This window comes from Felis catus, chromosome C1, assembly GCF_018350175.1.
Source record: "Felis catus isolate Fca126 chromosome C1, F.catus_Fca126_mat1.0, whole genome shotgun sequence".
Lineage (NCBI taxonomy): Eukaryota > Metazoa > Chordata > Mammalia > Carnivora > Felidae > Felis > Felis catus.
Genome location: NC_058375.1, coordinates 16,015,116 through 16,027,660, shown reverse-complemented (window position 1 = coordinate 16,027,660; position 12,545 = coordinate 16,015,116). Strand labels below are relative to the sequence as shown.

At 58.3% G+C, this 12,545-nt stretch overlaps 1 protein-coding gene across 8 annotated transcripts in view; it reads left to right on the top strand.

Annotated features, from left to right (window-relative positions):
- The window catches only part of HSPG2 (heparan sulfate proteoglycan 2), a 99,909-nt gene that overhangs the window by 63,120 nt on the left and 24,244 nt on the right, over positions 1–12,545 (top strand). For 6 of the 8 annotated variants that reach the window (XM_045035256.1, XM_045035255.1, XM_045035254.1 and 3 more), the window contains 19 exons: positions 3–95; positions 435–515; positions 726–956; positions 3,112–3,225; positions 3,789–3,916; positions 4,042–4,128; positions 5,109–5,167; positions 5,354–5,521; positions 5,673–5,783; positions 7,682–7,782; positions 7,887–8,067; positions 9,430–9,555; positions 9,696–9,848; positions 9,929–10,071; positions 10,390–10,525; positions 10,612–10,760; positions 11,007–11,157; positions 11,871–12,040; positions 12,124–12,271. In XM_045035256.1, the coding sequence (XP_044891191.1) occupies positions 3–95; positions 435–515; positions 726–956; positions 3,112–3,225; positions 3,789–3,916; positions 4,042–4,128; positions 5,109–5,167; positions 5,354–5,521; positions 5,673–5,783; positions 7,682–7,782; positions 7,887–8,067; positions 9,430–9,555; positions 9,696–9,848; positions 9,929–10,071; positions 10,390–10,525; positions 10,612–10,760; positions 11,007–11,157; positions 11,871–12,040; positions 12,124–12,271 (2,530 nt within the window). The remainder of the gene's footprint in view (positions 1–2; positions 96–434; positions 516–725; positions 957–3,111; positions 3,226–3,788; positions 3,917–4,041; positions 4,129–5,108; positions 5,168–5,353; positions 5,522–5,672; positions 5,784–7,681; positions 7,783–7,886; positions 8,068–9,429; positions 9,556–9,695; positions 9,849–9,928; positions 10,072–10,389; positions 10,526–10,611; positions 10,761–11,006; positions 11,158–11,870; positions 12,041–12,123; positions 12,272–12,545) is intronic. The other 2 variants (XM_045035257.1, XM_045035252.1) reach the window with 1 other exon arrangement.

Here is a 12,545-nt window from a genome sequence, read left to right as displayed (position 1 = left end):
AGGTGGCGGCCTATGGCGGGAAGCTGCGATATACTCTCTCCTACACGGCGGGGGCGCATGGCAGTCCGCTCTCTGACCCTGACGTCCAGATCACGGTGAGCACGTGGCTTCCAGCTGGGCGGGCAGAAGGGGAGGGTGGAAACCAGCAGCCACCCTCGGTGTCCTTGTCCTATCGGCCCAGGACTCAGCTGGCCTGGCGTGAGCTGGGGGCCCAAGGCCCATGGCCCCCCACCCAGTCAGGTTAGACACTAGCCAGGCAGAGGCCCAGCTGCTGAGAAAGAGGCAGTGAACGTGGACCTGATTCCTTTGGGCACATGAGCTTGGGCAATCAGAGACTGGAGGCTGGTGTCACGGAGAGGCCGGGACTGGTGGAGGACTCCTCTGTCCCCGAGGGCCCCTTGATTCCCCTCCCAATCCTGCCGGTGTCTCTCCAGGGCAACAACATCATGCTGGTGGCCTCCCAGCCAGCGCCGCAGGGCCCAGAGAGGAAGAGCTTCGAGATCATTTTCCGAGAGGTGAGATCACACTGTGTCTGACCCTCCCCCACTGCCCACCCTGCTCTGGAGCCTGGCCTCGACGGTGCTTCCCCTGCCCATCCCCCATCCTCACCTCACGGTCCTCGGCCAGTGCCTGGAGGCCAGGGGTTGGGGTAGCGGTGCTGCAGGACTAGTACACGGGGCCTCACACCCCTCACCCACACTTGCTGTTGTCCCCCCCCCACCCAGGAATTCTGGCGCCGGCCTGATGGGCAGCCGGCCACGCGCGAGCACCTCCTGATGGCGCTGGCCGACCTGGATGAGCTCCTGGTCCGGGCCACGTTCTCCTCGATGCCACGGGCAGCCAGCATCAGCTCCGTCAGCCTGGAGGTCGCCCAGCCTGGGCCCTCAGAGGGACCCCGGGCCATGGAGGTGGAGGAATGCCGCTGTCCCCCGGGCTATGTTGGCTTGTCATGCCAGGTGAGTGCGGCCAGCCCAGACACATCTGCTCTGGTACAGCTGGTCAGCAAGCTGGTCAACTGCCATGTCCGTGGCCTGTCATTACTGCCATAACTTTAATTTTTTAAAAGCCTTTCTTACATCTGAATAGCAACTTTCTTTTTTTTTTTTTTAACTTTATTTTGAGAGAGAGAGAGAGAGAGAGAGAGAGCGCGTGGGGGAGGGTCAGAGAGAAAGGGAAAGAAAGAATCCCAAGCAGGCTCCACACTGCCGGCCTGGAGCCCTACACAGATTTGAACTCATGAACCGTGAGATCATGACCTGAGCCAAAATCAGGAGTCGCACGCCCAACTGAGCTACCCAGTTGCCCCTGCCATACTTTAATGTACTATGCAGTATCTGATTTATTCTTCCTAACACCCGTGAAAGATGTGTAATTATCCCCTCTTAACAGATTTTTTAAAAACATTTATTTACTTTTGAGAGAGAGAGACACTAAGTGTGAGCAGGGGAGGGGCAGAGAGAGAGGGAGATAAAAATCCGAAGCAGGTTCCAGGCTCTGAGCTGTCAGCACAGAGCCTGATGTGGGGCTCGAACTCATGAACTGTGAGATCATAACCTGAGCCAAAGTCGAAGTTGGAGGCTTAACTGACTGAGCCACCCAGGCACCCCTAACAGATTTTTTTTAAATAGAGGCTCTGAAGGCTGAGTGGCTTTCCCAAGGGGATACAACTATGGTCTCCCAAGACTAAGACCCAGCTCGTGCTCCCAGGGTGCCCCCTAGAGACAGGGAGGCAATACGGATACACATATTTTTCTGGGCCAAAGCAGAACATAGAAATGCCTCGGAGAGGTAAACAGTGCGAGCAGGGTAGGATTCTGGGCAGCTCACAAGGAGGACTGTATGGGGAAATAGTCCATGATGCAGAAGGGTCACCCCGGAAAGCTGAGGGGGCAGGGGCTACTTCCTTAGGCCTGGAATGAGGTTCCGCTCAGTAGGGAATGCCAAGCCGTGAAGGGAGTGCTGTGGTCTGCGCTGGGCGTCAGGAAAAGTCCTCTCTGCCCTGGTGAATGAGACAGGTCGGGGAGAGACAGGGACCCCTATTTACAGGGAGGGCACTGGGGGTGGAACAGAGGGCTGGCCGTTGCAGAGAACCCAAGAGCATCCGGAGGGTTTGGCTGGAGACCGTGAACTCCCTGAGGGCAGCGCCTGAGCTGACTGTCCACCACTGAGTTTCCAGACACATCGGCAGGCCGCCAGTCAACACTGGACGAGTGAACTTGGAACTGAGGAAGGGGGAGGATGAAGGAAGGGGAGGGGGCAGAGCTGCAATGCCAGGTGGGCGGCAGGGAGGTCAAGTGTGGGAACAGCCAGCGCCCAGATGCAGGAACTCCCCTGTGCAAAGTGCACATCTCCGCAATTTTACATTCGTGCACCTTTGCTATGGCCACGGACTTTCAAATCCAAACATATGAACTTCACCTCCTTTGAAGTTATCAAATTTAATAACACATTTTGAAGGAGAAGCCCTGGGGAGGGCAGAATAATCCCGTGTGCGCACTTTCTGCAGTGAAGCAAAACAGATTTGTAAACATCCCTTTGAAATGGTTGGGGGGCGGGAGGGGCCTGGAGAAGTTTCAAAGGAGGGGTAGTGAATAGAAACTCTTTGTTTTCCAAACCCATGATTACTCACTCAGAATGTGTAAAAACATCCTCGATTGTGTGTGAGATGCCTGCCTCTTTCACTTTATTTAGTGACTGTGAGGTAGTTGTAAAGATCTCCAAGGGCTCATTCCAAATCTGGGTCTCCTAAACCTTGTTTTTCCGTCTAGGAGTTCAGTTTTTCAATAGAGACCCTACCAGAAGAATTTTCAGGAACGAAAATGGGAAATGGAGAAGCGTTCTCCTCCATTAAGGGTGAACTATGATTTCAGTAAATTCAGAGTGGCTGGAGATGCCAGGCAGGATGGGGACAGACACTGTCCCAGCTTCCACAGTGTTGAGAAACTGAGCACAAAGACAGGGAGCTGGGGAGGAGGGCCGGGCCTGGGATTTCCCAACCAAGAGTCAATGGGAGTCTAGATTGTGGAGAGAGGCTGGAGAGAGAAGGTTCTGGTCTATTGGCTCCAGATGGGACCACTTTAGAGATAGAAACCAGCCCTCCTCTCTCCCCAGGACTGTGCCCCAGGCTATACACGCACTGGCAGCGGACTCTACCTCGGCCACTGTGAGCTGTGTGAATGCAACGGCCACTCAGACCTGTGCCACCCGGAGACCGGGGCCTGCTCGGTAAGACGCAAACAGGGCAGGGTCAGGGGTCAATTTCTCCGGGCCTGGGTGGGGCACCGGGGCTGCCTGGGAGGCAGGGAGGGGTGGGCTTGGTAAGGTGGGCCTAGGTCCAGGGGCAAGGTGGCAGGGCACGGACTGTGGGACAAAGGGCCTGAACCAGCAGTGGGCACTGTAGGCATTGTGGGATGGCCAGAATGGTAGAATAACATCCTTCTCTTTTTATTAAGTTTATTGATTTGGAGAGAGAGAGAGAGAGAGAGAGAGAGAGTGCACGCCAGTGGGGGAGGAACAGAGAGAGCGAGGGAGAGAGAGAATCCCAAGCAGACTCCATACAGCCAGCTCAGAGCCCCATTCAGGTCTCGAACCTACAAATCATGAGATCATGACCTGAGCCGAAATCAAGAGTCGGATGCTTACCCAACGGAGCCACCCAGACGCCCCTTCTACAATTATTTAAGATAGGCTCACAGATACAGAATTTCCAGCTCAAGGGATTACAAAACTGTACAGTTTGGGGTAGATTTTGCCAAATGGCGGGTGGCTGACATCCTTGTGCCCCACAGCACTGCCAGCACAACACCGCTGGGGAATTCTGTGAGCTGTGTGCCCCTGGCTATTATGGAGATGCTACTGCCGGGACACCTGAGGACTGCCAGCCCTGCGCCTGCCCACTGACCAACCCGGAGAACATGTGGGTGTCCCCGTTCAGGGCCCAAGGAAGAACTCCCACTTGGGAGTGGAGGGCACTGCAGAAGTGGAGGGCACCGGGTGGGGGGTGGGCGTCCCCCGGCCTGACCTCTGCCTCCCCCATCTCAGGTTCTCCCGCACCTGTGAGAGCCTGGGAGCTGGCGGGTACCGATGCACAGCCTGTGAACCTGGCTACACTGGCCAGTACTGTGAGCAGTAAGTTTGCAAATAGGATGGGGGGAGGAAGGGGGCATATGGTAGACTCCTAGGTGAGAGTCCTGGGGGGGTGTTGCTCAGAAAGGTCTCTGCCAGGATCACATCTTTCCCCTGCCCAAAACCCTTCCAAGATTCCCCGTTGCCCTTGGGCCAAGCCCAAGCTCATTCCCCTTTTAACACCCGAATCTACCATAGCTGGGCCTAACCTCTTGACTTCTTGACGTTCTGGTCTTTGCACACGCTGTTCCCTCTACATGGAACGTTCTTCACCCTCAAACCTCCCCTTTCTCGCTGACTCCTGTTTAGCCTTCAAAGCTCAGCTTCATTCGCTCATTCAGCATGTTTTTCTTGAGCACCTACTGTGTGCCATGTAGTGCGCCAAGGTGTTGGAGATAAAGGGGTGAACGAAACAGATTCAGTCTCAGCCCTTAGGGAGTCTACCACCTGTCATGGGAGACGGGGCAGCAAGTAATCATACAAACACATAATTATGAAGAGTGGTGAGTTCTCTGGAGTACAATCCGCTCCAGGGAATATAACAAGCCAGTAGTGCGGTCCTCTGGGGAGCTTCTTGACTCTCAGGCCTGGGTTAGTGCCCCTCATGTGCGTCTCTCGTTTGCATAGTTCCTTGTTGGTTTCCCGACAAGCCAGTTCTGTAAGGGCAAGAGCTGCATCATGCTCACTGTCCCGATTCCACAAGCTAGCGTAGTAGTTGCTTAATAAATGCTTGTTGAATGAATGTTTCCCTGGAGACTAAAGACCTTATTACCCCCGTTGTCCAATCTGCTAACATCGCCGTTCTTAGCTCAGTGAGGCCGTGTTGAGGCCTCTTTGGTCTCCAAAGTCCTTCCAGAGTTGTGAGCTTCCTCACCCCGCACTGAGCCCACCCCCGCTGGACTTCTGGCTCCGCAAGTCCACCATGAGGCACCGCGTCCCCTGGGGCCTGGGGCCTGACAGAGCTGGTCTGTTCCTCCTTACAGATGTGCCCCAGGCTACGTGGGTAACCCCAATGTGCGGGGGGGCCGGTGCCTGCCCCAAGGTAAGTGGGATCGTGGCGGGTCAGGGTGATGGAGAAGGCAGTGAGCCTAGGGAGTTTGAGAGTCACTACATCCGGGGGGCAGGGCTGACGGTGGGGCACACCAGGGCTTGGGAAGACAGAGATACCTGAGACAGTGCTGCATGCTGGGAGCTCCTGCTTGAATGGCCTCTCCTGTCCTTCCTCCAGCAGATGCAGCCCCACTGGTGGTCCAGGTGCATCCGGCTCGGACCATAGTACCCCAAGGTGGCTCCCACTCCCTGTGGTGCCAGGTCAGTGGGAGCCCACCCCACTACTTTTACTGGTCTCGTGAGGATGGGCGTCCCTTGCCTAGCAGCACCCAGCAGCGACATCAAGGTACCCATGACCCCGGGCCCCTCAGCCCCATGAGCCACCCCAGAGGGAGGGGAATCACAGGCCTGTGTGCTGCGATCCTGTCCTTACACGCAGGGCCGGGTGGGAGACGGGGTACATCTGCGCTGATGAGCTCCTGTCCACTTCCCACCAGGCTCTGAGCTCCACTTCCCTAGCGTCCAGCCATCAGATGCTGGCGTCTATATCTGCACCTGTCGTAATCTCCATCGCGCCAATACCAGCCGGGCAGAGCTGCTGGTCACCGGTGAGTCCCTGCTCCACTCCGTCCCCAGCCCGTCTGTGCCGGGCTGGACTGTGGACACAGGCAGTGGGCACGTCCCTCCGCTGGAGAGGGTGGTGGGGCACGGGGGTGCTGGCCACGGAGATGGAGAGATAGTGGGGTCGAGGCTAGTTTTAGAGGCAAAATTTGGCAGGACTTGATTGTGGTCACTGAGAGAGAAAGAAAAGCTAAAATAATGCCCACGGGTCTGGACCCCAGCAGGCAGGCAAATGAGGCGCCATTTACCGAGATGAGCAGGCTCAGCAGGCGGGTGTTTTCATTGGGAACCCCCACCCCTGAAGCTGAGTCTGGGATGAGGATTTTCATGCCAGCAGTTTCTGTAGGAAGTGAAGTGAGGCAGGAAAGAGAAGACATCCCATAGAGGGCGTGTTACCGAGCACATTCCCACCGGGGACAGTTGTTCACCGCAGCCAAAGAAATTCTGGGAAACTCCAGAGTAAAATGTGCACCTCGGAGTCCCCCATCCCAGGGCCAGTTGATTGAGGCCTGTGCTCTAGGATCACCAGGGCCCCCGCGTTATGTACCACCTCGGGGGCAGGCACGGCAGTCCCCGGTGGCCCGAGAAGGACCTCAGGCACAGAAATGCGGCGGCTGGCAGAAGTCGGGCAGGCGGGCTCTGAAGTGACAGGGGAAGGGGATGTGGGCGGGGCACCCACAGCACCTGCTGCACACAGGTCAGGGGGCATCACGAGTCCGTAGCTCCAGCTTGAACATGTCAAGGTGAAGAGGGAAGACAGCACGAGGGACTAAGTGGGGACAGCCATTGAGAGCAGGTGTGTTGGGGGTCATGTGGGGAGGGGGCTTCCTGAAAGGAGTGGTTGGCCTCACCACATGCCCCGGGGCAGTCAGATACGGGCAGAGAAGGGACCCGTGGAGGTCATCGTCTTTGATCAGAGCCATACAGTGGAGAGAAGGGGTAGAAACCAGACTGGAGAGAGGCAAAGAATGGAGGGGAAGCCCAGGCGTAGACAGCAAGGACAGACAGCTCTTTCAAAAGTCTTGGCTCTAGGGTGGCTGCCTGGCTCAGCTGGTAGAGCACGTGACTCTTAATCTCAGGGTCATGAGTTCGAGCCCCACGTTGGATGCGGAGCCTCCTTAAAATAAATAAATAAAGAGTCTTGGCTCTGAAGGAAGGCCAATACATGTAGCAATAGCTGGGGGGAGTATAAGGTCAAGGGGGTGTTTTTGAAGGTAGAAAATTCTAGAACACATTTGTCTGTGGCGTAGAATGATCCGTGCAGAGGGAGAGGAGGGACTGATGTAGCAAGATAATGCATGGCCCTGGGAGGAAGTCCTTGGGAGGGGTGGGGCAGGGCAGGGCAGGGCTGCGGTGATGGGTTGGGGGGGAAGGGTCTCGTCCTGTGGGACCAGGAAGGAGGGAGGGCAGGTGGGTGGATTTGGGAAGATGGGCAAAGTCCTGGCTGGTAGTCTCGATTTCTTCAGCAAGCGTGAACTGAAGCCTTCGGCTGTGGAAACGGAAGTGGGGTGCGGGTGGGTGGAGAGGCTGGAGGTGTGAAATTGTTGGGGAGGACGGAGACTCAGACCAGACAGAGAAGCCCAGTGGAGTGAAGTGCAAAGTGTTAAGGGCAATTTCGTGGTCTGTGACCATGAATCGACGCCAGGTGGACTCGTGGCAGCGTGATGCTCTTTGATTGCAGCCTGTGGCTCTCGGTGCCAGTGGGAAGAAGCCGTGGGGTTGAGCCAGCGTGAGGGAGGGAGGCACCAGGGCACGCAGTGGAATCTGAGCTAGCCTGGGAGGGAAGTGACACCCAGACAGGGCGATGGAGAGAGAGAAAGAAAGTGGCCACGGGAGACGGGGCCTGGCCAGCACCTGGCTCAGGGGGTGCCTCCTGTCACCACAGAGGCTCCAAGCAAGCCCATCACGGTGACCGTGGAGGAGCAGCGGAGCCAGAGCGTGCGCCCCGGGGCTGATGTCACCTTCATCTGCACAGCCAAGAGCAAGGTGGGCGGAGCCGTGCGTGGACATCAGGGGAGGGCGGCTCTGGCTTCTAGTGTCTCTGAAGTTCGCCTCTGACCGCCATCCCACCCTCCTTACCCCGCCTGCAGTCTCCCGCTTACACCCTGGTTTGGACCCGCCTGCACAATGGGAAACTGCCAGCCCGAGCCATGGATTTCAACGGCATCCTGACCATTCGCAACGTACAGCCGAGCGACGCGGGCACCTACGTCTGCACGGGCTCCAACATGTTCGCCATGGACCAGGGCACGGCCACACTGCACGTGCAAGGTACACCATTCACTTCCACACCTGGCCCACCCACCCACGGCCTTCCCCCCTGCCCACCGGGACTGGCGACCATTTCTTGATTCAGCTGACGGTTTGTGAACAGTTTGTGTGCCTGGGCCTGACTAGACTCTGAAGAGATGGGGGGGGAGGACAAACAGGGGCTCTGCCCTCCTGCACCACGTGTTCTAATAGGGAGACAAGAAGCATAGGAACACCATTTGCACCTACGTGGCTGGAACTGGAGGGTATCGTGCTAAGTGAAATTAGTCAGTCAGAGAAAGACAAAAATCCTAGGACTTCACTCATATGAGGACTTTAAGAGACAAAACAGATGAACATAAGGGAAGGGAAACAAAAATAATGTAAAAACAGGGAGGGGGACAAAACAGAAGAGACTTAAATATAGAGAACAAACAAGAGGGTTGCTGGAGGGGTTGTGGGAGGAGGGATGGGCTAAATGGGGAAGGGGCACTAAGGAATCTACTCCTGAAATCATTGTTGCACTATATGCTAACTAACTCGGATGTAAATTTAAAAAAATAAAAAATAAAACAAGTTAAAATAAAATAAAAAAAAAAATAAGCATGGGAACAAATGAACAAACAACGGAATTTCACACGGTGATGAGGGCCGGGATAGGAACAGACAGTGAGGTAGGTGAAGGGTGGCTACTTTCCATGGGGTGGTCAGGGAGGGCCTCCCTGAGGAGGTGACGTCTGGGCTGAAAGCTGAAGGAAGAGGATGTGTTCAGCCACTTGAAGAGCTGGCGGAGAGTGTTCTCGGCAAAGGAACCAACACGTGCAAAGGCCCTGCAGCAGGTGCATGTTGATGTGTTTGAGGATCGGCAGGGTTAGCGTGGCTGGAGCTGTGGGAAGGGGGTAAAGAACGTGAAGCTGTGGGCAGAGGTGGATCACAGCACAGCAAGGAGTTCGGATTTTATTCGAAAAGCCCTGGGGAGCCACCAACAGGCCTTAAATGGGGAAGTATCAAGAACCATGGACATTTTTAAAAGTATTTTTTTAATGTCTGTTTATTTTCGAGAGAGAGAGAAACAGAGTGTGAATGGGGGAGGGGCAGGGAGAGAGGGAGACAGAATCGGACGCAGGCTCCAGGCTCCGTGCTGTCAGCACAGAGCCCGACGCGGGGCTCGAACTCACGAACCCTGAGATCGTGACCAGAGCCAAAGTTAGACGCTTTCCCATCCGAGCCACCCAGACGCCCCTGGCACCCGGGGACATTTTAAAAGCTCCCTCTGGCCTCTGGGAACACAGGGCCATGAGGGGCTGGAGTAGAACAGGGACCAACAGCAAGGGGGCGCTCCTCACCCTGCTTCTCACATACTGCTTCTTCCTCCCCCGTCAGCCTCGGGCACCCCGTCCGCCCCGGTGGTCTCCATCCATCCGCCGCAGCTCACCGTGCAGCCCGGACAGCTGGCCGAGTTCCGCTGCAGTGCCACCGGGAACCCCGCGCCCACCCTCGAGTGGACAGGTGAAGCCGTGGCAGGACTGACGGCAGGGCCTCCCTCCCCTGGATGTGGGGGGCCAGGGGCGGGACTCCAGGCTGTGGGACCTACCACCCACAGGGCCTGGCGGTGCCCGGTGGGTGCTGATGCCACCCCTTTCCGTCAGGGGGCCCTGGCGGCCAGCTCCCTCAGAAGGCACAGATCCACGGCGGCATCCTGCGCCTGCCAGCCGTCGAGCCCTCGGATCAAGCCCAGTACCTGTGTCGTGCCCTTAACAGTGCCGGGCAGCACGTGGCCAGGGCCGTGCTCCACGTGCATGGTGAGGGGACACGGCTGAGGGTGGAGCTTGGGAGCCCGCGGGCAGTCCAGAGAGATGTCCTCACAGGCCTCTGTGTGCAGGGGGCAGCGGGCCCAGGGTCCAGGTGAGCCCAGAGAGGACTCAGGTACACGAAGGTCGCACCGTCAGGCTGTACTGCAGGGCCGCAGGGGTGCCCAGCGCCACCATCACCTGGAGGAAGGAAGGGGGCAGCCTCCCCCCACAGGTGAGGAACTCTGTCCGGGCCGGCCCGCAGGCTCAACAGGGTCACGGCACCTACCGCCTTCCTTTCCCGTCTCCCCTCCCTACCAAGTCTTCTCCCCCTTCCGGTTTCCTTCACTTCCGAAACGGCGGCCTGCTCAGACGTCCTGTTCGGCGCACCCGGGCAGGTAGCGGCTGCTGGCCTCTTGCTTAGCCAGCCGCCTGGCTCTGTCCTCCCTCGTGTCCAACTACCCTTTCTGCCCCCTTCCCCCATCCTCGCTGGCTAGCCCTTGCCAGGCTGCCTCGCCCCCTCGGGCGGCTGACCCTTCCCACCGTGCGGCAGGCCCGGTCCGAGCGCACAGACATCGCCACGCTGCTCATCCCGGCCATCACGGCTGCCGACGCCGGCTTCTACCTCTGCGTGGCCAGCAGCCCCGCGGGCACCGCGCAGGCCCGGATCCAAGTGGTTGTCCTTCCAGGTGCGGGGCCTCTGGGGACTAAAGGAGCGGGGAGGGCAAGCCAGGGCTCCCCGAGGCCTACTCAGTCCGCCGCTGATACCCCCCAGGTGCCAGCTCCCCGCCAGTCAGGATCGAGTCCTCATCGCCTTCGGTGACTGAAGGCCAGACGCTGGACCTCAACTGTGTGGTGGCCGGCCTGGCCCACACCTCCATCACGTGGTACAAGCGAGGGGGCAGCCTGCCTCCCCACAGCCAGGTATGAGGGCCCTGGAGCCTGCGGTGAGGGACCTGGGAGTGATCCTCCTAGGCAGAGGCTTCACACGGCCCGGACGCCCTCCACGAGCGACGGCCAGCCCTTATTTCTCCCCCTGTCCAGCTTCTGTCATGGGGCAGCCCAGAGCGGAGCCAGTGAGAGCCTGATGAGTGACTCACTAAGGCTCAGAGGAAGTGGTGACCGCAGCCCCTCCTTACCCTCACACACCTGCGTCCCAACCTGTCCCAGGTGCATGGCTCCCGGTTACGGCTTCCCCAGGTTTCTCCAGCTGATTCTGGAGAATATGTCTGCCGAGTGGAGAACGAGTCAGGCCCCAAGGAGGCCTCCATCGTCGTCTCTGTCTTCCACAACACCCACCCAGGCCCTGGCTACACCCCAGGTGAGGAGCCAAGTGGGTCCGGGCAGAGGCCAAGCCCTAGGATCTCCCCACTGATCCCAGGGAAGGACTCTTCCATGACAGCCAGACAAGAGGGGGTGCTCTAGGGGGGCTTTGGGGATGTGAGGGGACTAAGGGTGGGGATAAGGTTGATCTGGCTTACCTGGGACCCTACGACGAGGATACTGTTTCAGATTTCATCAGGAAGCAGCAGAGTCAGGATTAAACACTGAGTCGGGAGTCAGGCTGACCTGGGTTCAAATCATGCCTCTACCCCTTATCAGCTTTGAACTGGTTATTTATTCCACATTTTAGGGACTCAGTTTTCTCGTCTGTGGAAGGGGGACAAGACCACTACCCTGTGGTGTGAGCAGATGACAAACACTCTCCAGGAGAGACTTGTAACATTGTTGTCTGCGTCCCTCGGCCTGGCCTGGGCACTGAAGGGCTCTGGTTGCCTGTAGGCCATAGCAGCTTATCCTAATCAGGAAGTCATGGGTGGGCAAATGGGCCTCAAGTCCAAAGTTGGAGGTGAGGGTGACAGAAGGAGGGGCCTGACTGACCATGCTGAGGTAGAAAAGCATGGTCCCAGCCTTAGAAAGGCCTCCCATCTGCCCTCCCAAGCCAGGCCCTGGTCATGTCCCTGGGTGCTCTGCCCCAGGGCTGCAGGACTGGGGCTCGGGAGCCCCGGCCCCTTACCAGTTCCTCTGTGCCAGCTCCTGGAGGAGCCCCAGCTCCGGGCAGCACCCAGCTCATCCGCATCGAGTCCTCCTCCTCTCACGTGGCTGAAGGACAGACCCTGGACCTGAACTGCGTGGTGCCCGGGCAGGCCCACGCGCAGGTCACATGGCACAGGCGTGGGGGCAGCCTCCCCGCCCGGCACCAGGTACAGCCGTCCTCGGGACCAGCCTTCTGGAGGGGTAGATGGGGCCCCTCTGGCCCCCTGCCAACCCTCCCGTTTGCATTCAGACCCATGGCTCGCTGCTGCGGCTGCACCAGGTGTCTCCAGCCGACTCGGGCGAGTACATATGCCGCGTGGTCCTTGGCTCTGGGCCCCTGGAGGCCTCCGTCCTGGTCGACATCAAGGCCTCCGGCTCCCCTCCGGGCTCCATCCCTGGTGAGTAACTGCCCAAGGGCGGGGCAAGCGGAAGGGGCTGAGGGCCTTCCAAGCTGCTGAGGTCCTAGCGGCTCCTGCTGCCATCGGGAGGGTGGGGGCAGGAGGCCCGCGCTGGAGCTGGAAGACGCCACCTTCCTCACTTTTCTCTGGCCACACAGTGCCTCGTGTTTCTGCTCCAGCCTCTTCCTCCTCTCTCCCAGCCTCAACTACCCCCTTCTCCCCCACTTCCTTGCTCCCTTCCGCAAGGCTTGGCCCCTGCCCTGGCCCTCCACTC